This window comes from Muntiacus reevesi, chromosome 4 (assembly GCF_963930625.1).
Source record: "Muntiacus reevesi chromosome 4, mMunRee1.1, whole genome shotgun sequence".
NCBI lineage: Eukaryota > Metazoa > Chordata > Mammalia > Artiodactyla > Cervidae > Muntiacus > Muntiacus reevesi.
Window position 1 is genome coordinate 95,346,672 of NC_089252.1, and position 26,844 is coordinate 95,373,515.

Here is a 26,844-nt window from a genome sequence, read left to right on the forward strand (position 1 = left end):
CCAAGGAACCATCTTAACCAGAGCTAGACTCATATGGCTAGTTGTTGCCAACTTCTTGATACCAGAATTCTTTGTTCTCAGAGCTGTCCAAGTAGGTCTGGTCATAACGTTCCCGTAAACCTCCAATAGGACCATTGTTATATTCTTTTTGGCAACTTTTTATTCTTATATGAATACTTTAAAGGTCAGAGCCTTGAGAATGGGCTATAACATACATTACAGGCAACATTCTCTTATAAAAGGTACAGAGGCACCATGACCAAGTACAGGCAACAGAGCACAAGAGTTAGAGCCAAAGGATTAGATCCAATATGTAGTCACCTGTGTTGTTCTCAGTTACATTGTTAAGTTATGAGGGTAAAATAATGAGTTCTCCGATAATACCTACACTCAGAGATCTCCCAGTCTTAAAGAGTATATAGAAAGGAAAATAAATGATCACAGTAACAAGACATGAGAAGTCACCTATTACTCTTCCACATCTCCACCTGTTTTGTCTATCTATAACAGTGCACCAAGACTTGTGGTGAAGGCTCCAGGTACCGGAAGGTGGCATGTGTGGATGAGGACAAGGGTGGTGAGGTTCACGGCATGCACTGTGACATGAGCACACGGCCTGCGGACCGCGAGAGCTGTAGTCTGCAGCCCTGCGAGTATGTCTGGATCACAGGAGAATGGTCAGAGGTATGGTCTTGGGGGTTCTGGAACCGCCTTCAGGCAGCGATGGCCTAGGGGTGACAGACTGATGAGGGCAAGAATGTGGGAGACACACACCCACCTGCTGGTTCTTCCCCTGAGAACTGGAAGCCCTCAGACAAGTCCCTCAGCCTTCCTGGGCTGGAGTCCTACATATGCAAACCGGGGGAAGTGCATGAGATGGTGTCCAAGCTCCCCCAACTCTAAAATCATGTGATTCACCCTGATGTCCTGTTATTATCATTAGAAAGGAATTCTTAGAGGATGGCTATAGGTGCCTGAAGAAGGTTAAGTATAAGAAAATATCTTAGGGGACTTTCCTGGCAGTCCAGTGGTTAAGACTCTGTACAATGCCACAGGTATGAGTCTGATCCCTCGTCAGGGAACTAAGATCCCCCATGCTGCATAGCACAGCCAAAAAAAGAAAAGAAAGAAAAGAAATATCTTAGCATGAGGGAGGCAATACACAATGGCGGGGACTGGGACAGACTAACGGTGGCCTGGGGGGCTGCCGTCTATGGGGTCACACAGAGTCAGTCACGACTGACGTGACTTGGCAGCAGCAGTGACAGACTAGCACATGGTGTGTAAGAGGATCAGGTTCTCTTCCCCTCCAGTGAAGGCCATGCAGAAATGTGGGTCCTGTGTTAGCAGAGGTGATCTTTCAGACTCATTCGTGGGATGTTCCCCACCTTATTCCTCTCTCCAACCCCCCACCCCCCAGAGATGAGAGCCTCTTACACATGAGGACTCTGGTGTGCAATGGATAAAGGAAGCCAGAGCACTCAACATTTTCAGGATGCTCTTAACAGCTGCGGAAGGGTATGTGTTCTTTTCAGAGCTTGGAGGCCTCTGGATAGAACTTGACCGTTTTTGGAGCTCCCATCCATTGGCATAAAAGACTACCTCCCAGCGCATCCCCCACATAAATGGGGATTCCTATTGCTCCCGCCTGGTAGGGGGAAAGGGTCTTAGCACCTGCCATCTCAGACATTCAGCCTTTAAAGTAATGCAGACTGAGGTCAAGGCGTGCATTTTGGATACTCTAAAATACCCACGGCTTGGCCAGACACCATTTGTAAGCCATCTACCCACGCATGACATACCTCAGGCTAGCCGTGCGCTCCGCTGGCCTGGTATCAGCTGCATCTTGGGGCATTTGAGCAGCAGCAGCCAAAGAAGAAAGTGGACACAGAGTGTTTCCAAGTCTCGAGCCAGCTGGAAGGGAAGGCCCGAGGATGTTCTGCGTGCCTGTGGCTGGGCTGACTCCCTCCTCCCTCAGGGACCCCATCAAGGGGAGCCTTCCCCCTGGAAATGCTGCAGGAGCGGCCAGCCATGTGGGTTAATGTGATAACTCAGGAGACAGCAGGAAAAAGAGACACTGGTTTTAATAGCAAGTGAGAACTGATGGAAGCTATGGTTGTTGTCGTCATTTAGTAGCTAAGTCTTGTCTGACTCTTTGCAACCCCATGGACTGTAGCCTGCAAGGCTCCTCTGTCCATTGGATTTTCCAGGCAGAGAATACTGGAATGGGTTGCCATTCTCTACTCTATAGGATTTTCCCTGACCAGGGATCAAACCTGCATCTCCTGCATTGGCAGGCAGATTCTTTACAGCTGAGCCAGGAAGCTATGATCCCTCACCCCGAGAAAAGCAAAATGCGCCACATGCTGCATACAATTTCCAGGGTTCATCTGGAACTCAGGCCCCTTCTTTGACCTTGAGAATCCTGAAACTCTACCTTAGTTTTGTGTAACGTTTTTACAGCGAGTGGCCAATTATTTGATGACTTTTCCCAAAAATATCATCCAAACTAAATTTGTTGGTCAATTTCCATTCTCTTTTTAAAACAGTATATCATATAAAGTATGTAGCTGAGGAAGTTGAACACAATCTAGAAATCTTACCAATAACCAATTAAATGTCCCATCACAGAAGGGAGCTGGGACACCCGTGAAAAACTTTTTTCTCCTTTTCTGGATTGTCTGGGTATTTTTAAGTGCCATATAATTATGGCAAAAGGACTAAATGACTGCATGATTTAGAGAGAGAGTGAAAGAGAAGCAGAAAGGTAACATTTAAGTCAAGATACTGGATTGGCAAAAAGTTTGTTTGGGCTTTCTGTTACTACAAACCTGAACGAACTTTTGGCCAACCCAATACGTAGCCAGGGAGACAGGGGACGGAAGACTGAGCAGAGGGCAGATGGGCAAACAGACCATCAAGTAGGAAAGGATATTGTCCCACAGTCCTCTTTTGGCAAAGAGCCTGGGTTTTACACAGAGGGCGTCTCCGGCGCTCTCTGCATCTCACCGGTTCACTTCTCTGACGCAGTCATGTTAGGTTCAGAAAAGTGTGATTTGTCCACCCTTGTAGAGCTTTGGATGCTGTAAGTGGACCCAAAGACAGACGGAGCGCCTCCCCCACCTGCTTCTCCCCCTTGAAAATCCAGAGCAGAGGCTTGAGGTGCCCCCCACGGGGGACTGGTTGGGGGCAAATATGCAGTGGGAGCATGGATCCTAGAAGGCTCCTGTAGGGCTTGCACGTCCCCTGAGTGCTGTGGGCTGCTGCTTGTAGTGCATTAGAAGCTAATAAAGTGAGCTCTCTGCCCTGTTGTCCCGGGGTCAGCGTTCGATGTGGAGGTCAGGGGCCTATTGTGGCTGCCCCCAGGCCCTGCTCCAACCTCTGCTCTCTACCCCCCTCTTCCCAGTGCTCAGTGACCTGTGGAAAGGGCTACAAACAAAGGCTGGTCTCCTGTAGCGAGATTTACACCGGGAAGGAGAATTACGAGTACAGCTACCAAACCACCATCAACTGCCCAGGCATGCAGCCACCCAGTGTCCAGCCCTGCTTCCTGCGAGAGTGCCCTGTGTCGGCCACCTGGAGAGTGGGCAACTGGGGGAGCGTAAGTAGACAGCTGGGTGGTCACAGTGGCCAGCTGCTGGGTCTCAGACCCCGACTTAGACATGCCTTACCTGAGTGGTCCTGAGTGACTGCCTCCCAGGAGAGCCCTGGGAGAGAAACAGGAGTTAGCATCTTGAAATGGGCTGATAGGGAAAGAAGGCTGCTCTGATTGGTGGGTCTGCTGCTTAGAGCAGGGGCCAGGGGAGGGGGTGGCTAGCCCTGATGCCAGACAGCCTCCACCTGATTCTCAGTTCTGCCACTTCCCAGTTGAACAGCCTTGGTGGTTGTTGCTCAGTCACTCACTTGTGTCTGACGCTTTGTAACCCCATGGACTGCAGCACGCCAGGCTTCCCTGACCTTCACCATCTCTCAGAGCTTGCTGAAATTCATGTCCATTGAGTCAGTGGTGCAATCCAACTATCTTGTCCTCTTTCATCCCCTTCTCTTCCTGCCTTTGATCTTTCCCAGCATCAAGGTCTTTTCCAGTGAGTCAGTTCTTTGCATCAGGTGGTCAAAGTATTGGAGCTTCAGCTTCAGCATCAGTCCTTCCAATGAATATTCAGGACTGATTTCTTTAGGATTGACTTGTTTGATCTTTGGACAAGGAGCCAAATGTTCATGTCTGTTTCGTCCCCTGCAGAATGGGTTATGAAGATGAAATGAATATTCTTGCATAAAAACCACTTGGGTTATAAAGACACCTTTTTAAGTTCCATATGTTTGAACACAATTTAAAATTAAAAAGCACCCAGAACTCTTGTCTTTCCCCTAATAAGGGTTATAGAAGTGTTCACTGTTGTAGCTTCTGTTGCTAAGAAGCCTGTTTGTCCTTCTGGATCAGGAATTCTTGGTTGCGTTAGGGTTACAACAGGTAAGAATATTTGAAATTGAAACTGCCCTAGAAAATTGCCCCAGCCTCCTGGCTGCTAACTATGAGACTTTCACTGATGCGCAGTGATGATCAGGCAGAAGTTTGGGACCAGTTGGAAGTGGTTGAGGTTTCAATTGTGAATCCACCGTGACCTTAAACAAATTTCCTCACATTTGAGCCCCAATTTTCCCTCTGTAAAAATAGAATAACACTAGTACTATCTCATAGGGTGATTGCAAGGCTTAGATGAGAAAATTATTTATTTCTCATATGCTTGAGTACCTATGTAGGTACATAAGGACATATGTAAAGGCATGTATGTATAAAACTCAGCACAAAGACTGGCCCATAGGAAGTGCTGTCCACGTATCAGATATTTGTTTTCACAACACAGGGGTTCTGAACAAACCTCTAAGCTCTGAGCTCCATGCCTCAGGAAGCCCAGGCCCCCAGGTTCCGCAGACCCCTCACTGACCCTGCTCTGCTTACAGTGCTCCGTGTCGTGTGGCGTGGGAGTGATGCACAGGTCTGTGCAATGTCTCACCAATGACGACCAGCCCAGCCACTTATGCCCTGCTGACCTGAAGCCAGAAGAAAGAAAAACCTGCCACAATATCTATAACTGTAAGTCAGCCAACCAAAGCCACCTTTCTGGAGCTTGAAGAGCAGGTCTCATTGTTGATGCGCTTGCCTGCCGTTTTCTGGAATAGAGAGTTTATTTTTGAGACATTGGCCCCACGCTGACCGCTGTGCATGTGAATAGTGTAACCGGTCCCATTGGCAGCCACTGCAGACTCACCGCTAATGTTCATGGATCTGTGTATTCTAGGTGAGTTGCCCCAGAACTGTAAGGAAGTGAAAAGGCTGAAAGGTGCCGGCGAAGATGGGGAATACTTCCTGATTGTCACAGGAAAGCTCCTGAAGGTACTCGTCCGAGCTCAGTCATTATTTCTACGCTGCTTTCAGAGCCAGCAGCCCCGGCTGTCATGGTCCCATTTCCGAGCCTCCCCTGGCAGGTTTTGTCTGGTCTGTCTTTCAGGTCTTCTGTGCAGGGATGCACTCTGACCACCCCAAGGAGTATGTGACACTGGTCCATGGCGACTCTGAGAATTTCTCTGAGGTTTACGGGCACAGGTAGGAGAACTCCAAGCTCGGAAGAGCCCAGACCACCTGGAGATCCCTAGAAACGCCTCCCCATCCTCACCAGAACATTCTCTCTGTCCTGTAGGTTGCACAACCCAACCGAATGCCCCTACAACGGGAGCCGACGTGATGACTGTCAGTGTCGGAAGGACTACACAGCGGCTGGCTTCTCCAGCTTCCAGAAGGTCAGAATAGATCTGACCGCCATGCAGATCATCAGTAAGTCCCATAGAGCATTCTGGGGCATGTGTCTGTGGGTCTTTCCATTCAGGCCATGACACATCCTGCTCAGGGGTTGGGCCGAGGCCCAGAGGGTACGAAAATGAACTTACGATCCAGGGATGACAACCCTGCTCTAAGCTGCCTGAAGGTGGGGTTTGCTCCACCTTTGATCACTGTGGTCCCCCCAGTGCCTGGAAAGGGCTGAGCAGTGGGTGGTGCTCCATCAGATTTGTGACAAACAGAGGAGACAGAGGCACATTAAAGGGGTGTATCATAGTGGGGAAGTCAGGGCAGCGTCTCCCAAAATATGACATCACAGTTGAGACCTTAAGGCCAAGTGGGAGTAAGCCAAGTGTTGAGTTAGGCAGAGCAAGCATGGGAGCAGAAGTTCTGAAGGAAGACGTTTTAAGGGATCAGATGCAGACTCTGAAGCTATGAAATTCATGTAGCAACATCCACCCCACCCTGGGTTCCCACCAGCAGTGTATATACATGGGCACATGCACACACACACACACACACACACACACACACACACACACACACGAGCATAAAACTAATTTGCTCTGATGGCTGATTTACAGAAGAAAAATGGAGGACAGAATTACCTATTTTTTAAACTAGCCTGCCCGTGGGCTGATTTCATACTCTGGCCGACACTGCATTTTTGTTAGGGACATTAATCATAGGAATGGTTAAAGACAGCTCAAATATCCCAACCCGTTCCCTCGAATGGAGGGAAAACAGAAATAATGAATAATTAAGTTTTCTTCATTAACATTGTTCCTGTAATCTTGCCTTGCTTTCCTCTGGAGGTAGATTACACTTGATTTGTACCAAGATATTTTTAATTGCCTTCAGCCAGACTGATGAGGGCTAAGGGCAGAGTCTGCAGTTTTTCCCACTTAAATACTGCCCCAGCTGAGACCCAGAGATTCCTGGTGCTGAAGCTGGAAAAGGCAGGATGGGGGACTCAGATTTCCCTCCCACAAAACTGCAGAAAAGATTGAGGCCTTCTCTTGCTATTCCCAAAAGACAAAGCAGAAAGGTTTAAAAAGCTGCCTCTGGTCTCCAGTCCCCATCAGATTTTGCAGGATTCTCAGTATGTCTGCTCCCGAGCCATCTTCCCCAATCTCCCAGCTGTTCTCAGGACCTACATGAGGGTTAAAAACGCGAGTATTGTTTTTATTGGCTTTTTAAAAAACTACAAGTTAGCCCCAAACTTGAGAAACTGCCATTAATATTTTCAAGATGTGGGTTCTAATTGCTCCACATTTTGGCAACTAGACTGCCTGGGCCACAGGAGGACAGCTGAGCCTCGGGGAGGAACTGCTAAGTAGCTGGAAATGCTTGGATGGCTGATTTCCCCAGTCCTGCAGCCTCCGAGGCCGCCGTCTACAGGAGGTTCACAGTCATCCAATTACACTGCATTTAAGCGAGGTGATTCACACATTTATTTATATAGGAATCGAGTCCAGAGTCATCTGAAACCCCCTTTTTTGGCTTCCATACTGGGAGGATACAGACAGTGCTGGTAAAACCCAGGGAAGGAAGCTCTCGGAACCACAAATATAGTGACTGGGGGAGTGGGGAGCAGAGCAAGTGTACATCTGGATCCATTTGCTCACTAATCATATTTTGGATTGTTGTTTTTTTTTATTTCCCATACCCACTTATGACTTCTCTAACTCTTCTTCTTCCCTTCTGTCTCCTTGTTAATATCCTGTCCCTTCCCAAACTCTTTCTCCTACTCCCACCTTTCCCCTCCCTTCAACCCTTTCTCCAAAACCCCACAGCCACTGACTTACAATTTGCCAGGACCAGTGAAGGACATCCCGTCCCCTTTGCCACTGCTGGGGACTGCTACAGTGCCGCCAAGTGCCCACAGGTACGTACCAGGGAGACCAACCCACCGCCCCCAGGGATCCACAGCCCACCCCGGCCACCCCACCCCCACCCTGGGCTGCATCTGTTTCTGTAAATGTAATCAGAATGGCAGCTCTAGCTCTGCAAGGCAGTTTGGCCACCTGTATCCAGGCCTTACAGATGCTCCCAGCCTCTCAGCTCCTAGGGGTGCTTCCTAAGGAAATGGTCGTGGCCACGAGCCAGACTTCTGCATTCAGCAAAATGCATCAGTGATCATGGTAAAATCTTATAAAGAAATCAGGTATCAGATGGCAAGCTTTGGTTAAACAAATGATGATGTTGGTAAATGTTTAATGACTGGCTCTCCAAGGGATGGAGGCAGGGGGAAGCAGTGGTTTGTAGCATTTGCCCATTTCTGGGGTGTCAGTTTTCTCCCTGACTCGTTTCAAGTCGTCAGTATCCTATCACACACAGGAGAGTTAGGGAGATGTGCACACGGTTGTCTCTCAAAAGGCAGTACAAGCAGATTCGAACACTCTGCTGTCAGACGTTAAAAATTCTGAATATTGCATGACACAGAAAAACTGTCAGTCCAGTTTCCACTGTATAAGCATGCAGCATCTGGACCAGGAAGTGCAAAGCTGTCTCCTAGATTCTGTCTGCAGCAGAGCTGCTCAGTGACAGTCTTACCCATTCGACAGTTGCGCAGGTTTTTGCCTCCTTAGAGGTGTGGTTTGTTAATTTGACTTGCCTTTTAAAACAGGGTGTTATATAATCATCCTTGGCTCACTTTGCCAAGTAGGTGTCAGTCTTTGCCACAGACTACTGCAAGGAGAAGGCAGGAGACATATAATGAATTAGGTGATTCTGGACAGGAGAACCTGGCCCCAGTTTTTTCGCTGGTTTACATGAGGTCTTTATAAAGCTGTTGTCAGACTCTGTGTTGGAAATCTTCATGTTGCTGTGAGCCTTCACAGGTTCAAGGAATTGGGACTGGGAGATGCTCAGAGTGCCAGGCACTGCCTCCCCAGGATGCATTTACACACAACCAGAGACCATCCAAAGACAAACACATCTGAGTTTTCTTTTAACGACGAGTTTTCTCAGCCCCAAGCTTTAGAAAGTATTGCTAAACATTTTAGAGAAGCGAAAAGGAAGCTCTCAGGGGAGAAAGAAAATAAACAAAGGACAGAATGTTAAAAGGGGCCTTTTCTCCATTACCCAGGAATTGAAAACTTTTGAAGTGCGGTTTCTTTAGAGCACTTGATGACTTCAAACACCCCATTCGTATGGGTTGCATTTAACAGCTTATAGATTGGCCGTCCCTGCCCTTTTCAAATGCCTCAGGATTTTCTTGTTTCGATATGTGCATCTTTGGGGAAACTTAAGTAAATGAGAGGTAATTTGCATTCGATTATTTTAATAACTCAGAGACAAAGGAACTGATTGATTTGCTAAATCCTGACACTAATGCAGTTGCTAAGTGAGAAAAGCAAAGCCAGTGAGAGGCTAACTTGTATTTTTTCCAGTCCATTCTTCAAATCGTATCAGATACTTTTAGAATTCAATTCCTTAGAAGTTTATTGAGCACCAACAATGCTGGTGAAAGTTGGGAGTTTTTCAAATCACTTTTCCAGGGAAATGTCTGTAGAAAGCACGACTGTGCAAACTACTCTGGAGCCCTGCTTGTCCTCTGATCTGTGACTGCAGAGATATCCAAGCAGAGCCATGTGTTTGACAATCTGCTTCTTTTTCCTCCCCATCCACTGCTGTTGCTTTAAGGATCTATGTATCATTAAGGGTGGGTTCCCCAAGAGCCCTCGACAGCCCTCGACAGCCAGAGTGTATGTTGTTATCCTGATCACAGTGCATGTGGCGTTATTATTATTGATACTGGTGTTATGAGTATCTGCTGAGTGTTCACTGCACTTGAGACACTGTGCTCAGAATTTCTAAATCAGTGTAGCGTTTAATCATCCACAGCATCCTGTGAGAACGCTCAGATGAGGCAGCTGAGAGGTGTGGAGAGGTCAGGTAACTTATCCAAACCCACGCTGGTGCTCGGGAGAGGCAGATTTGATGCCCAGTACATCTGAGTCCGAATCCATGACAGCAGACGTGTCTGGCTGATCCCGTTTTCAGACAAGACTTGTACAGCACACACCCTTGTCCAGCAGAGAACAAAACCTCCCTTTGTCAAAGCTACATCTTTTGCTGACCTTTCTGGAATATCTAGTGTTGCATGCCTTAATCACCTTTACTCTTAAATCAGCAGCAGCAGATAGTAGCTAAAACTCTCATGCCCTTTAGACCCTGAAGATAAGGCCTGTGGGGACAGAGATATTGTGAACTGGAGCGGGAAAGGACAGTAGGTCTATACTCCACTGATGACAGGCAACTTTCAGAGTGCTAATTATCAACTAGGATGCTGGCTAAAAATGCAGATCCCTGACCCTGAGAAGGCCAGAGAGAGAATAAGAACAAAAACTTGTTTATCACCTGCTCTGAAAAGGCAGATCTAGGCAGCATGTAATCCGCTCAGCTACGTGCTCAGACACTGAACATGGGGATCAGCCTGACACATCCTGGGGCTGGAAGCCTGCTCCTTCTAAGAACTTTGACGTCAAAGCATATCACGTCTGTCTTCTGAGATGTAGGCTGGACAGGTAGTCTTCATGGGAAACAGGATAAGGAAGGAAAGAAGAGGGTGTCCTTGGCAATAGTGAGGATTGGGCATTCTTCAGGGGAGGAAGGCTAGGAAGGTAAGAATTGGCCAGGTGGGCTAATGTAGCATATCCAGAAGCCAGTGTCTAAGGAGGCTAGGCAAGGAGGGTTTTGAGCATCCGGTGTAACCACAATCACAGATACCTGGGTGTTGAAGTCACTCAACACGACAGCCACTAACATCTGCGTGGTACTGTCATAAAGCAAGTTCCAAAAATATTTTTAAAACCTCACCTATTCTCTGCTGGGTATTGGGCTAGGTGTGTCATATCTTCTGTAATTCTGTCTTATTACCCATTTTACAGATGGCCTCAGGAAGGGTAAGCCGTTTGCCTGAGATCACACTAAAGGCAGAAGAGTCAGGATTCTAGGATAAATTCCTCCCCCTGACCACAGCACGACTGATGTTTTGGGCTGGATAATTCTCTGTTGTTGGGGACTAGGCTGTGCCTTGTAGGATATTTAGTAATAACTCTGGTCTCTCTGCATCAGCTGCTGATGGCTCACGTACCCACCAGCTGTTTCATGGCAACCAAAAATGTCTCCTGAGGTTGCCAGATTTCCCGTGGGGGCAAAAATGTCCTCTGATAACATCCACTGATTTAGACCGCACTAAATCCTCCCATCACCTCTGTGAATAGGAATGTTCTTTGTTCCCAGTGTACAGACATAGGATTTAAAGCCCCTTAAGAGTTCATAAACTGTTTGGCATTTATGGGACCAACATGGAGAGGAAACCTCCAAGTTACACCTGATCCTGGAAGTCTTTATGGAAGTGCTAGGATGTAATATTGATATTTATTAAGACTATAACAGGGCTTTCTGATGACTCAGCTGGTAAAGAATCCGCCTGCAATATGGGAGGCCTGACTCCAATTCCTGGGTTGGGAAGATCCCCTGGAGAAGGGAATGGCAACCCACTCCAGCCTTCTTGCCTGGAAAATTCCATGGACAGAGAAGCCTGGTGGGCTGCAGTCCATGGGGTTGCCAAGAGTCGGACACGACTGAGCGCCTAAGCACAGCAAGACTGTATCAAGTGCTTCGTCGTGTGTTGCAAACCATAACTGATGTAAATAAGCAAAGCAGTGCCAGGTCCCACCCCTCAGTAAGCTTACTGCTAATTGGAGAGGGAAAACGAGCACTTGCAAAACAATAAGAAAATGCAGGACTAATACCAGTATTTTTGAATATCTGTTAAGGACCAGCCATACAGTCCTCAGCTAATTTCATTTTGTCCTCACTATCTACTCTGAGGGAGACACTCTTATTATTACCTTCCATTTTACAGATGGACAAACTGAGGTTCCTACAGGGTAAATCATCTGTCCACATTAAAAGCCTACATTACACTTTGGTCTGATTAGGTGTGAGCCTCCACCTCACTCCTCTCTTTGATGTATTTAAGACCGTTTTGACAAAAACTGCATTCTGAGGCTCAGAGAGGAAGCCTTCACCCACTGTCTGTGGTTCTTGCAGAAAGCACACTTTTTACTCCCAAACTGCTCATGAATCTATTTAAGATGCCTTTGTGGAGTCATTTTTGCAAGAGAGAAATACACAGAGACAGATGGAGAAGGCAAGAAAGGCTCTCTGCTGCACTGTCTCCTTGGAAATAAAAATGGAAACACCCGAGGCCACGCTTGGCAAGGAATCCCACAGCGCAGCTGGGAGGTGTGGGCTCCCTGGGCCTGGAAGCTTGGCCGGGCCCTACCTTGGTCCAGCGCAGGCCGCGCGCGCCCTCTGCAGGCTAATCCCGAGAACGCGCCGCTCCTTTGAAGTCTCGCCCCGCTGTGCTTAGGACTCAGCGTGCTCAACACCGTGGGGAGCTGAAGCCCAGGAAGCTTTGGCAGCGAGATCTTGTTAAAAAAATTACACTGTGGCATTTTGTTCCTGTAGGAATCTGATAATTGTGAGCAACATCAAGATTGCTGTGTTAGGGACGCAGAATAGCGGTGGTTGAGAGTGAGGACTTTGAAGTTAGGAAAATTTGAGTTGGGCTTTTTGTGTCTCCTGGAGAAGTTAATCACCTTCGCCAGGCCTCCCTGTCCCCATCTGTGAGGAAAATTCCCTTCAGATTGCTCTTGCAAGGATGGATGAGACGATGCATGTAAAGTGCCTCGTTCAGAACCGCCCCCCACCACCACCACTACAAAGAACCCTCAGTCATTAGTTAGCTATCATAATGAATTAATATCTTTCTCCAGGTTACCTTTTTATTGTGTGGGACCTTTGCTCAGGATGTCACGTGGACTAAAAATCTTGTTCACTGGCCATTTATTCCAGGGTCGTTTTAGCATCAACCTTTACGGAACCGGTTTGTCTCTAACTGAATCTGCCAGGTGGATCTCCCAAGGGAATTACGCCGTCTCTGACATCAAGAAGTCTCCGGTAAGGGTCCCCATGGCTTGGAGGATGAGTTCTGTTTTCTCCTCCTCTTTCCCTCTCTCTGAGGCTATGGTGCTAAAGGAACTTCCTCAAACCATTTTACAAAGTGTCAGGAAGAAAACTGAGGACATAAATGGAAGGTTGGCACGTGGACAGGTGAGTGGAGCAGAGTCTTGCTTACCCTTCTGATGAGTTCTTCCCAGAGATATGAACCTGAGTGCCAGGAGCAATTAGAAGGATGCCTAACCAGGAAGCCGAAAGCACTCAGCAGCCTCTAAGGGTGCGTGTGGCTCAGATATCTTGCAGTTAGTTAGCCAACATGCAGCTCACCTATGCGAGCTTAGGGACAGTGATGTCTGTTTCCGAAGAAATGAAATAATACAAAAAGGGCTGGGAGAAGGAGTCACTCATCAGGAGGGTTTCTAAAGGAGGAGAGAGAAATTCACAGGCTCTACAGGTCAGTTCCTCCTGCTCTAAAATCTAGCTGTTCACGGTGGGATCACCCCAGAGCACCCGCATTACCTGGCAGCTTGTTGACAGTGAAGATTCTGGGGCCCCAGAGCTTCTGAGCAAGACCTACAGCTGAGCAAGCAAGCTCTCAGATGGACACTCTGAATCTGCTCTGGTCTGGTTGCTCAGCCTGGGGGTATGTTAGAGTCACTTGGGAAAGTTTAAGATGCATGTACCTGGGCCTCATCCAGATTCACTGAAAGGGAATCTGTGACAGGGGCAGAATTTGAAATTTCCCAGGGGTGTCTAATGTCTACTGGGGCAGGAAGCGCTGCCCTTTCCAGCCAAGAAGTTCTGAGGACGCAGGGCAGGAGCTGACCCACAGGCAAATGGGAAACTTACAAGGTGTGGCCTGTAGCCCCAGTCCTGCCACAGCTGTGACCTCTGTCTCAGGGTCTCCTCAGAAAAGTAAGTAATGGAGAGAGAAGAGGACCAGAAAGTGGGGTGTTACTCCAAGGTGAGGTTGCCGACAAAATAGGATGCCCAGTTAAATTTGAATTTCAAATAAGGAAGATTTTTAATTTTTTTTTTTTTTACACTATAAGCACATCTAAAACATTGTATGGGACATACTTTTTCTTTTAAAAAAAGTGTTGTTTATCTGAAATTCACATCTGACTGAGCAGTCGGTGTTTTTATTTGCTAAACCCTATCAAAATCTGAATATAAAGAAACAGCTCAATCAGCCTGCTTCCACCCAGGAAGAGAAGAAACATCAATTATGATGTTCCAGGACTATTTCAGAGGTTTTTATAGCTTCAAGGGTTAAATTTGTGTCTTTGAAAAAAAAAAAAACTTCTTCTTTTCTCTGTGAAGGTCAATTAACTCCTTCAACTCTGATTTAACTAAATGGCTATATCGATTGCTTATAATTTAATCATTAATATTTTTGCTTGTGCTGAAAGAGAACCGAGAGACAGCACACTTGCTGTGCTTTACAGTGGGCCCAAAAATTATGTTCTTGTGTTCTACTTTATATTATGTTGCAGTGACCAAGAGAGACCAAAAAAATGCATTGCCTCAAACGTGGTCATACTTAAACCATGATTATGTGGAAAACCATCTATGTGAACAGTGTTGAAACCTTAGTTTTAGTTTTGTTAGGGTCATTGCAGTGTTCGTCCAGAACCTAAAAATAATTGCAGCCTGGAGCGCCACCTTGTGTAGACAATGATCACTGCCCTGCCGAGATGGGCTGGTTGTTCCCCTAGCCTTAGGGGGGAGGTTCTGCCTGTGCCGAAGGGAATTGGTTTCACAGTTGCCTGTCAGAAATTTTCTTTTTTTTTTAAATCTTGGTGTTCCATGACAGCTCAGAGAGACAGCTCAGAATTAGTCTCAAGGGTCTGTCGAGCACTCCTTATTAATCCCCATGAGCCAGAGCTAAGCAATCTGTAGCTCCTCGCAGCCCCAGAAATGAGGCTGTGTGTGCCTGGCCTGCTGTGCAGCTCACAGAGCAGCATCCTCTAGGGATGCTCCGTGGAAACAGACTTCCACAGCCTAAGACACTTGGGGGAAAATTGTATATTTTATTTCCCTCTGGAAGAGTCACAGTAACCGTGCGTGTATTGGAGGTTGGAATAAAGTGTACGGGAAGGAAACCTGTGTGGTTCTATTGAAGCCAGCATTTCCCTAAATCAGTGGTTCTCAGACTTGGGCCAGGACTTGCTGAAACACAGCTAGCCTGGGGAGGGGCCTGAAATGTACATTCCCAACAATTTCCCCGGTGCTGCTGATGCCCTGGTCTGGGACCACGTTTTGAAAATCACTGACCTAAGTTAAACCAGTCACAGAGCCTTCTCTTCAAAGTCAGACCTTAATTTCCCCAAATTATCATTGTTCCACACAACACGCTTTGAAAAACTGTGTCACATCCTGCTCCCAGCTTGCCTTACCACTGTCTTGCTTCTGAGGGGCTGAAGCCAATCTGCTGTATTTTGTACAGATCCTGGCCAGTCCTGATCGATTCTCCAAACAGCCCTGCTTTGATTCAGTCCTCTCATCTTCACGCTTCACTTTCTTTCACTTTTCTGCCGGGAGCACCAGATGGAGAAACACAATGGAATCCTCCATTTTCTAAACCTGCTTGGTGTAAAATGTTGTTTCCCCAAGAAAAACTAACAGAAAGCTCTAGTCATTCAGGGTAAAACTGAATTACAAGAACCACTTGTAGGATGGGTACACGGTCTCACCAACAGGAACAGACCTGGTAAAAATAAGTCTCAGTGTCAGGCTCATTATTGGCTGCCCGTATATATGTAGTGGGAAGAATTCTAATTTTTTTTTTTTTTTTACTGATAAGGATTTTTGTTATTGAAATAGCCTCTATTATTGAAAGATCCTCTGTTTACTGGACAGTTTACGTGCCTTCAGTCCCATTCCTTCAGGTTACTCATTGAACTCTTGGGAGAGCACGGTCATCAAAGCCCACGGAAGCCACAGAGTATAGAGGTTAAGCCTCCAGGCCCTTAAGTCATATCGCCTGACGTGCTTTTACCAGTTTGGCTATCGTGGCAAGTTATTTAATTTCTCAGGGGCCTCAGTTTCTTCACCTATAAAATGGGTATCATGGTAGTCTTACCCAGTTGGGTTCTTGTGGAGCATAAACGAAATAGGGAGATAAAGCTGTTTTACTGGACAGGCAGCAGGGGCACAGGAAGCGTTAGCTGTCAGCGTTACCACATTTTTATCGGCCTAAGGCTTGCTATTGGTCACGGTGGTGAAAGATGCAAGCTGGCTTGTGATGGGAGGATGGGACTGCAGCCTGAGCAGAGGCTGAGCCGGGACCTGGCTGGTCCCCATCACACCACGTGGATTTTGTCTACACGGGCCCTTCCCCATCCAGGACTGAGGCATATGGGACGCCTCCTGGGTCCAGGCATGGGCTTCTAGACAAATGCTTTGACTGTACCAAGTTTCTGCTCTGTGGGTGAGGGGCAGCCAGACAGAAAGGGGGGAACTTGGCCCACCTGCAAGATTGGAGAGAGAAGGTTGGCATTCTAAGCTCCTCTGCCAGTGATATTCTGTGCTTGCCCAACTCATGAGTGCACTCAGGATGTGAGAGGATCCTCAGCTCCCCCATCTGGGAGAGGCCCCCTGCCACCACTCCCCCCACCCCGAAAGGTGCCCATTCTCAGAGCTACTGTCTCGCCTTCCGTCCTGGAGGAGGTTCCAGAATGGCCCTCAGAGCCAGGCGCAATGAAGCAGGCCCCCATAAGCAGGGCGGGAGGGGCGTCCTTGGGCCTGTGTGCTGTGTGTGTGCTGCTCTAGGGGATGGGACCGGGGCTGAGAGGCGCTGGGAGCCTGAACCCTGAGGCCCAACCGTCACTGCTTTACTGAGGGAAGGGCTCTAAATCCAAGAATTACTTTGAAATTAAAAATTAAAGTTGTATTACTGTCTGAGAGATGGATTCATTTCCTGCTTTTGTTTTTTTATCTTTTAGTTCATTTACAACCAATGGAGTTTAAGTAGCATGAGATAAATATGTGTGTGTGTGTGTGTGTGTGTGTAGCAAGCAAAGAATCAGTTCTCTTATCTACTATAAGCTACGTCCTAACCCAGAATTCATTTGTGAAAATTCAGTTATCCACCAAGTATAAAAATCATACATTTACTACAGACAAGTGGAGTGAAACTACCTTTTATATATGTGTACATTTTATTCTGTATGATCCCATAGAAGTTAGATATTTATACATTGTGTGTGTGTGTGTGTGTGTGTGTGTGTGTGTGTGTACATTTGTGTATGTGTGATTAGGACTTTATTTGGAAAAAAAACAAATACTGTTGTTTTTTTTTAATGGGCACTTTCACTCCCAGCAGCTCCAAAGAAATGTAAATAAGCATACTTCAATCAAAGATGTGCTGGCTTCCCTAAATTATACAAATCAACCTCTCTTGGTCATATTGACTGCAGAAAGCAGAGAAAAGAGTGAAAAGTATGAACTATAAACTGTTCTTAATGGAACACAGAGTCGCTTATTTTAATTATATGTAATAGCTCAAACTCTGCTGACAAAATATTTGTTGAAAAGAGATTTTTAGTGGACCTGCTTTAATGGAGAAATAAAAATGATTTACAGTTAATGTTTCATTGTATGAGAGTGGGTACTTCTAAAGTGCTGGAAAACATACCTTTTTCTCTGAAATAGGCACTGTTTCCATGACAATCATGTTTATGGTATTTATTTTCTCAGTACATATATTTTTTATTCTGTACTAGAAATAAGTGTTAGTTCAACCTTTACCTAAATGACGTTAATAGAGTCCTAGTTAATGAAATAGCATGAACATTGCAGAGCGAGTATCAGCGATTTTATAATTACCCAGACTATTCCTTATCTCCATGAGAACAGGCTATGATGGAAACTCACACATTAAAAAGCACCATTATGACAATGATCACTAATAATTGAGCACATACGTTAGGCCAAGTGCTATTCTGGGTACTTTATATGCTTTCTTTCATTTGCAGCAAACCTATAAGGAGAGACTTGTATTATCCCCATTTTACAGATACACAAGAAAACTGAGGTTTAAAGAGGTTATTTAAAGATATGATGCAAGTCTGAAGCAATCTGATCTCTGCTGCTGGGGAAGGAAGAGTTTGGGTGGAAAAAAAAGCTTTAATGAGACAGAAGGCATTTCTACTATGTCAGCATCCTTAAGGCCACCAGACCTATATACTTCAGCCTAGGGGCAAAGTTCCTGGCTAGAAAGCCAGTTGATCTGGCATCAGAACTAGTTGATGATGTCAGACCAGCGCCAGAGCTAACATGGGCCTCTAAAACCAAGACCCAGTGGGGTGATAGAACTCAGTCTTCCAACTTATTCTTGTGCATGCATGCTTAGTCGCTCAGTCATGTTTGACTCTTTGTGGCTCCTTGGATTGTAGCCCACCAGGTTCCTCTGGCCGTGGTATTTTTCAAGAAAGAATACTAGAGTGGGTTGCCACTTCCCCGGAGGATCTTCCTGACTAAGGGATCCAACCCACATCTCCTGCGTTGCAGGCCCATTCTTTACCACTGAGCCATCAGGGAAGCCCTTCAAGTTAATCTCACTCATAATTAAAAGCATACAAATTGTTAAGAGAGTGAAACTTAAACATGATTTTTTTCCTTCAAAATTAGCAACTATTTTTCTTTTTCTAATGAGATTATCCATTGTTTTCAAAAGACTTCGGTAGTTGGGCCATATGAATCAAATATGGCCCAAAGAGATCCTGAAATGTGCACACAAGTATGATTCACACCAGTGTTAGTCCCAGTGGAGAAAAACAGATGCCAAACCTTGTGCAGGAGTCAGGGGTAGAGGGTGGCGCATGTGACGTGGTAATTTACAGACTGGGATATGATGCCACAGTTAAACAAGGGGTTTTTCATAGCATGGGGGAAGGATTAAGGGGGCTGATTAGCAGGGCCATCTGAATTGCAGCTCACAGAGAAGAGCGTACTTGTTCAGCCTTCTTCGATTCATTCAACAAATGTGTGTTTAGACCACTGCTAGGTTCTGGGGACCCTAGTATTCTAACAAGGCACTGGCCTTGGCATCATGGGGCTTACATTCCAGGGGGGAAGACAGACATAAAGAGAGAACTGCACCATTTTGTAGGGTGCTTTGCAGCTGGTAACTCGGTCAGCACGATTTCTCAGAGGAAGTGGCCTCTGGGCTGAGTTCTGAAGAATTTACCGGACAGCGGCTTATAAATGCACAGAGTCCAGTTCACACAGAGAAGGAGAGGGCAGAGAGTTCCAGCTAGAGGAGCCGCATGTGTGGAGGGCCTGTGTTAAGAGGCATGTTAGAGGAACACCCCTAGGAAATGCAGAGGGGAGGAACAGAGCAAGACAGATGCAGACAGGTAGGACTGTACAAGGCTAGAGACCAGGGTTCAGCAAAGCTTTTCCATAAAGGACCAGATAGTGAATACTTTAGGTTTTGCCATCCAGGGGATGAAAATCATGGATATTACATACGTATTTCTATGACAAGAGTGAAAACAAATTTGCACAAAAAATTTAGTGATTAAACCCAAAGCAGAATAGTAATTGAGTGTAAATTTTTGTTATCCAGAATCTACCAAGGAAATGAATGAAATATTGAGAAAGGATAACATTTTGCTTAATCAGTGTTCTCTGTTACCAAAATTGCTTCAAAGTGTATGTTTGTTAATGCTGATCTGAAATGAGATGTTCTGCACTTCATCTTTATGAATGTCTTTTTGCAGAAATAGGTATTGCCAAACACTACTGTCGTCTACAACCACAGCATTTTAATTGAGCACATGCATGCCCTGGGAGCTGTTGGTGGGATTCCGTTAGGTTTTTTACTTGGTATTTGCCTTTCTGCACATCATTACATTACAGATGAATCACTTGTACCTGAAGGTGAGATGGGAGCTCTCCTCAGTTACCTCATTAGATGAATTTTCAAATATGAAAATTTCCTTTGCACTTACATCCATGTCCAAAAAATGCTGCTGAAATTGTAGTTCACACTCACAAAGTATATCCACTGTAAATGTATGTGGAATAGCAATAAAGCTTCTCATTTTTAACATTTGACAGATTGGGAAGTGTACAAAGCACCTTAACATGATTTATGATTCAAACAATGTTAGTTGTTATTGAAATGACTTTACCACAGTATAACTTTTGCCTGTAAGTGCAGTTTTTGCCTTGTAATTTTAGCTTCAGTTCATTAAGAAACATTATCAAGTCAGCAGCAAAAGGTAATGTCCAAAGCCATTAAGTGTTCAATGACATTGATTCAGAACAGTTCTTCTAGTTCAGAAAATTATTTATCCTGTCCCTGAGCTCAAAATTCATGATAAAACTTGACCACTCCTAAGTCATCCAACTGCTGTATGTTAGGATAAGTCAGAGCATTCAACTTCTAGTCCTGACCCACAAATTCCCAAAACTGATGAAGATAAAGTCTATGATAGAAAAAGAAGTTCATTATTAACACCATGGGTTCCATGACTCTAGAGAGGTTCTTGTATTTTCCACAGTGAATAATCACAGGCTTTAAACATCTTACATTTTCACAAGCTTTGTAAATCGGTCCAGATAAAGCTTTTCCTTCTCCACACATGGGTCTTACCATTATTAGTTGTCAACACATCTTAGCAGATTCCTCTTCAGTTTTTCTGACTAGTATTTTCTGTATCTCTTGGACATACTGTCACCCATACTTCTTCCACACAGAGCATTCATAGAGACTGATTATTTGGTTCCTTCACAACTTAGCACAGTCTCCTCAAACAGCTGAAAGAGTATCAGTAAAATCTATCTTCTCATCAAAAACCACAGGAAACCATTCCAATTTGCTTCATTTTTTAATTGTTTATTGATGTGGCTCCCAAATGTCATTAAATTTTTGAGCAACTGGTCTTGCCAAAAGGATAACAGTGTTCAACAAATTGATTTTCTCTGGACATATGTCTTCTGCTGTTACAATTAAACAAGATTTCATGAACTCACCTCCTAGTAGACTGTTTTCTTTGTGTCGCTAACAAATGAGCCACTTGGACGCTTACATATTTTCATCTTTTATCCTTGCTCACTTTGATTTCTTGTTTTTGTGAAGAATTACACTATGATGAGATATTCTAAGTTTTCCAAATTCCTGAGCATTGCTTGCCTGGGAGTTGGGAATACCATGCACATGCTAAGTGTGGTGATATTGGTGTATAGTGTATTCTTTTAGCACAACTTCAGTGTCATTGTGTGCGTCCCCGTTGGCTCAGTAGCAAAGAATCCACCTGCAGTGCAGGAGACGCAGGAGGCACAGGTTTGATCCCTGGGTTGGGAAGATCCCCTGGAGGAGGACATGGCAACCCACTCCAGTATTCTTGCTGGGAAAATCCTGTGGACAGAGGAGACTGGTGGGCTACAGTCCATGGGGTTGTAAAGAGTTGGACATGACTGAGCACGCACATACACAGTAATCAGTGCATGATGAATGCAGTGCTTTGCCATGTAAATGTGACAATAGGATAATCCATCCTACTGTACCTTAAAGGACAATAAAGTCTACTTTTGTTGTCTTTTCTTATTTTGGCATATACTGGTTATATATATAAAAAAAAGAAAATGTTCTAATACTGCAGTATGCATGACACTCAAAACAGGTTACAGTGTATCACTGTGACTTGTGTGCGGAGTAACAATGTGAGGCTGTGACACCAACCACTCACCCTGCTGTTGTAACTTGAAAGCAGCCGCGTGAGAAAAGTTTATGGATGTGGCTGTATTCTGATAAAACTTTATTGATGGGCCCTGAAATTTGAATTTTATGTCTTTTCTACCTATCAAGAAATAGTATTCTCTGTTTGCTGCTTCCCAACCATTTAAAAATATAAACACTCTTCTTGACACTGGTAACTATGTCAATAATCAGGTTAAAAGCAAAACAATTCTTTTGAGTGGTTTCCTTTGGTTCTTGATGAGTAGATAGATTTCTACTGAGACTCTTGAGCTGTGTGTTTGAGGAGACCATGCTGAGTGTGAAGGGACTAAAGATTAGTCTCCATGAATGGTCTATGTGGGAGAAGTGCAGGTAAGGATATTTCAAAGAGGATGAGAAAGCGTTGGGGCCAAAAGACTGAAGTGCACTCTGTGAAGATACGGGCCGTACGAACACGGGACACACAGGCCATCGTTTCTCAGCTCCTGCTTTAGACCGTGGTGAGGATGTTGGTCCCCACTTCTTCTGAGAAGTCCTATCTGCTGTGCATACAGGAATGAGTCCCCCCAAAAGCCAGATCAAGCCCTGGAACCATAGTAGCCAAGCAAGTGGACTAAGATGATGCATCTTTTTTTTGCAGGATGGTATCCGGGTTGTCGGGAAATGCGGTGGTTACTGTGGAAAATGTGCTCCGTCCTCTGGCACTGGCCTGGAGATTCGAGTTTTATAGTTAAGGTAAGTGTCTTTGTCCCTCTCTCTCTTTCTCGCACTCTCTCTCTTGCCCTCTGGCTTTATCTCATTCTTTCTGCAGTCTAATGATTAGCAAGTGTAGGTGGGTCACTTGCCCGCAGACAGGGGAAGTTGAGCCAGTGCTTTTATCCTTGTGTCTCCTGCTCATCTGTCCTCGCATGCCTGCAGCCATCTGCTCTCCACCTTGGACGTGCGGTCCCCAGACATCCTGCACCATTTCCTCTGCAGTGCTTATTAAAAATGCTGCTCCCTGGGTTCCGTCTATAGAAGTCCTACTACGTTGAGTGGAGGTGGATCTAGAAATCTGTATTTTTAATGCAGGAAATTCTAATGCAGAGGATTCACAGCTCAGCCTTTGAGAAATACTGCTGAGGGTATTACGAGAGTAATATTAATAACAGTCGTTGACCCCTGACTGTGTGTCAGGCACCATGTTGGGTAGGCATTATTTCCATGCATCCTCACAGCAAAGCCACAGTCTAGGGCTGTTATCCTCATTTTATGGACGGAAGCTGAGATCCACAACAGTTAAGCAGCTGGCTTAAGTTCACCACAGATTTCCTTGGCAGGACCCAGGAGGGTCCTACCCACAGCCAATGCTCTCAGTTAATGTACTCTTCTGCACACTTGTAACTCACGATGTGATCCAAGGACCAGCCTGATCTGTATCACATGGGAGCTTATTAGAAATTCAGGATCTCTGGCCTCATTCCAAATCTTCAAAGTCAAAATCTGCATTGTAACAATTGCGCAGTAGAGTTTCCCTGTTAAAAGTTTGACAGTTCCTGTCATGACTACATTATGCTGGCATGCACTCCCTCTGCTGGGCAGAGAAGTGAACTGATCACTCCTTTTCTCATCTCATTGCCTTTCATGTATAAGAGATGAGCTCGACCAACTCACGCGACCCTCCTACATCTTCCCTCAAGCTTCCAGCAGCCCATTATCCTTTTTAGGCTCTTCAAGATTCTGGCAAAGGAGTGTACAGCTGACACTTGTGTATCAGTTTCAGTGTTTAATCATCTGTATTAAAAATTATGAACTTAAGGTAGAAATATTTCCACTGCAGGAAGCACCGGGGGGGGGGGGGGGGGGGGCGGTGGCTAGGGAAGGAAACTGAAAACAAACTTACTGTCTTAAGTAACCGAGATGTCTAAGCAGTGGTCTGTCTCCAAGCATGGTTGGATCTTGAGGCTCACAGTCATCAGGGCTCTTTCTTTCTCTATCCATCAGCAATGTTTGCCTCTTGAATGACTTTATTCTTGGGCAGATCATCTCCTCCACACCATGGTCCCTGGCAGTTCTAGGCTTACATCATCTTTACATCTCATAGCCCTTAGTAAATGCTCACTTCTGACATCTGTTTTGCACAAGAACTCTGGGTCTGATTTGTCACATGGCCATTTCTGAACCAGTCATAATGTCCAGGAGACTGGGATCATGTACCCACCTAGAGTCAGGTGACTGGCAGCTTCATTTGGAAGATGGATGGTTGCCAAAGGACCGGAAAGAGTTTGTTATCAGAAAAGAGGAAATGGAATAAAGGAAGGTGAAGTCAGGGGATCTCCATTTGATTTGTATTATATATATATTATATCTAATAAAGTGTATTTTATATGTATTTTATGAGTAGTAACATTTGAATGAGCACATACACATAATATTCACATGTCTTTTCCAAAGGACTAGAAGGAAATACACCAGTATGTGAAGAACATTATCTCAGGCTGGGGAAATCACAGGCTGGTGGCTTTTTGTTTTATTCTTTATATGTTCTTGAAATTTCCAGTTTATTGTAGCAAGCATTATTTTTAAGTTCTATATGTAAAAATTTCTGACTTACCTATTCTTGACTTATATCATTTGAGACAGAAGATTTACATTTCCTGGTTGGTTCATTTGCTTTCAGGTGCTCAGAAGAGGAAGCCATTATGGGATGGATGAAGGATAGTGATGAAATACCTCCACCTTAAAATGTGTGTGTGTGTGTGTGTATGAGAATTTGTGTGCCTGTGTGTGTGTGTACATATGCATATATATATACTTATATACACATACATATGTATATGTATGTGTGTGTATATAAATGTGGAATAACCTAATGATGTAAAGTTTAATATTTATGTTTGAAATTATTTATTGTGATGTAATATTTTTGTACGTAAAATGATTCTATTGTGACTGCCTTTCACATTATTTCGTCCCCTGCAGTCAGACCACTGCATTTTACGTACTCTACATTATATGTAGTACTATGAGAAAAGTGATCCTTTATTATCACGGTACACTATTGTTTACTTTCTATCTGTAAATGTTTTATGTTACTTTTTTTAACTGTAATTTTTTTATAAGAAACAGTTAGCTACCATCAAGGTGCTACAAGAGTTGTATGAGGATATTGTTGGCATTTCTAGGAATGTGTCATTAGTCAATTGGTAATTTAGTGATGTCACAGATTGTACCAACTATTAATTATGTTAAGTATCTATTCAGTTTCATGTGATCTCTGGGAAAAAAAAATTTGCTGCCTTGGTGCTAATATTGTGTGTATCTAAGTGATAATCAGACTCAGAACTGTAAACACTTTTAATAGAAGGGAGAAGCCGAAGGACAACTTTAAATGGACAGTCACTTGGATAAAATAAGACCAACTGTTTACCCTTGTTTTTAGACCTGGCTTCTTGAGAAGAGAATGGGACTTTATTCTTGTTGTTATTCTTATCAGTACTTTGCTTCAGTTAATGGTGCCTTTGTCTCTCTGGTTAAAGAGAGGGTCCTTCAAGCAGCTTCATTACAGTGACATTGAGCCAATGAGAGCCGCTCAGCGTTTTGCCAAGATACTCTGAAATGGTGTCTATGTCAACAATTGCGACAGAGGATGCCTGGGGTGGGGGTGAGCTTCAGCCTCCCCAGCACATCTGAAGAAATCCAGAACCGGAATCTTAGTCATCAGGATTGTCTTTTGCATGAAAACTTTGGCTGGTGACTTAGCCCCTCTGAGCCATGAACCCTAAACCCTGTCCGTGTCCATGGCTGCTGCAGTAATCGGCATTCAGGAGTAAAAGGAACTGTGGAGTACAAGATGCCTGAGTCTGTCTTATCTTTGGATTCATCTATCTGTGGAAGTCCTGTTGGTTACTTCTTTCCAAAATGGAACTGCCAAAGCTATGGTCTTTCTGCTCTTCCAGCCTGATGGAAGAGGAGTCGTCACCCCTGTCAGACTCTCGATTTGAGAAACCTTGCCACTTCCAAAAGCCAAAGAGATTAGGAGAAACTGTCAGTGTTCTCCAAACCCACACAAACTTCAGAGTGCTCCAGGAAGTTATGTTCAATGTATGAATAAGTGTTATTCTCCTTTATTAATACATTGTGGAAATATACTGCGAATAAATACCATGACCACATCCGAACGTTTGTGTTTTATGTGATTTCTGGACACTTGATTCAAGATGGGATGAACATGCCTCTAGTTTTGTTCTGTTTTTTCTAGTTTTTAAGATTACCATATTGAGAAGAAATGCAGACTTTCTTAATCCCGTTGATTGCATTTGCCATTCTGGAGACAGATAAAGAATGGGAACTATCTCAAGGTTTGTCTTTTCATCACTTAAATCAGTTAGTTGAAGTGGTTATTCTGAAAATCAGACAAAGAAACCTCTTGTCTGTGCAATGGGGAAGCAAATGACCAAACAGAACAGAAGATTTAAGTAAGATTTGGGGGCTTAATTGTTAATATCATGTAACAATATTTCTATTCTAGAGATTGATGGTGTCCTGGAAAATGAGAGCTTTCCAAAGAAATCTAAAGAACAGCTAATAGTAAGTGAACATCCCTGTATGTGGGAGCCTTTACTAGATTGTTTTAGTTTGTTCTCAGAACCACCCAGTGGAGCAGGTAATAGACTTAACATCATTTTTTGGATAAGCGAACAGAGCCTTTGAAATGCAGATGGGCCCCACATTTACATTCAGTGAGTAGGTGACAGTCTCAGAAAGACCTTTGGCTCTGATTGGGTTGCATGGCCACTTCTGGACCAGTTACATTGTCAAGATGGCTGGGATTATGTGCCCTCCTAGAGGCAGGTGATCAACAACTTCAGTTGAAAGACCAGCTATCCCGGAAAAGAAAGATTGTGCTATCAGAAAAGGGTAGATGGTATGAAGATAGGCAAAAGCAACACATGTCCACTCAAGATTACATGTGTTTGTGTGTTTGCATGGACATGTACGTGTGCATGTATAAAATTTCCAGATCCCATAGCTTACCCATAGTTTCATAGTTTCTTGTCACCCCACAGCTTCATCTGAGACCTGGGTTCTAGTCTTTTGTCTGATGTGTACTGATTATGTGATCCTAGACCCTAGTTTCCTCATCTGTAAAATGAGGCTGTTGACATGCCTCCTGTCACATGGGATTGTGTTTTATGAAGATGCTTTAGCCCTGCGCTAGTGGTAGCAAAGTAGCAGTACTGCAAATGTGCCTCAGTATATCTAAGCTGACAATGTGGAAGGCATGGGTTCTGTATCAGTTAGGAGTTATGTTCAGCTTCTAATTACAGAGCTCTGACTACAGTGGCTTACACATTGA

General features: G+C 44.7%; 1 protein-coding gene across 3 annotated transcripts in view; it reads left to right on the top strand.

The window, feature by feature from the left end:
* Positions 1-25,660, top strand: part of ADAMTS9 (ADAM metallopeptidase with thrombospondin type 1 motif 9) — a 162,476-nt gene extending 136,816 nt beyond the window's left edge. For all 3 annotated transcript variants that reach the window (XM_065933342.1, XM_065933345.1, XM_065933344.1), the window contains 10 exons: positions 511-684; positions 3,407-3,601; positions 4,963-5,095; positions 5,301-5,395; positions 5,511-5,605; positions 5,700-5,833; positions 7,633-7,724; positions 12,710-12,814; positions 22,147-22,241; positions 24,166-25,660. In XM_065933342.1, the coding sequence (XP_065789414.1) occupies positions 511-684; positions 3,407-3,601; positions 4,963-5,095; positions 5,301-5,395; positions 5,511-5,605; positions 5,700-5,833; positions 7,633-7,724; positions 12,710-12,814; positions 22,147-22,236 (1,113 nt within the window). In that variant the 3' untranslated portion in view covers positions 22,237-22,241; positions 24,166-25,660. The remainder of the gene's footprint in view (positions 1-510; positions 685-3,406; positions 3,602-4,962; positions 5,096-5,300; positions 5,396-5,510; positions 5,606-5,699; positions 5,834-7,632; positions 7,725-12,709; positions 12,815-22,146; positions 22,242-24,165) is intronic.
* The last annotated feature ends 1,184 nt before the right edge of the window (positions 25,661-26,844 follow it).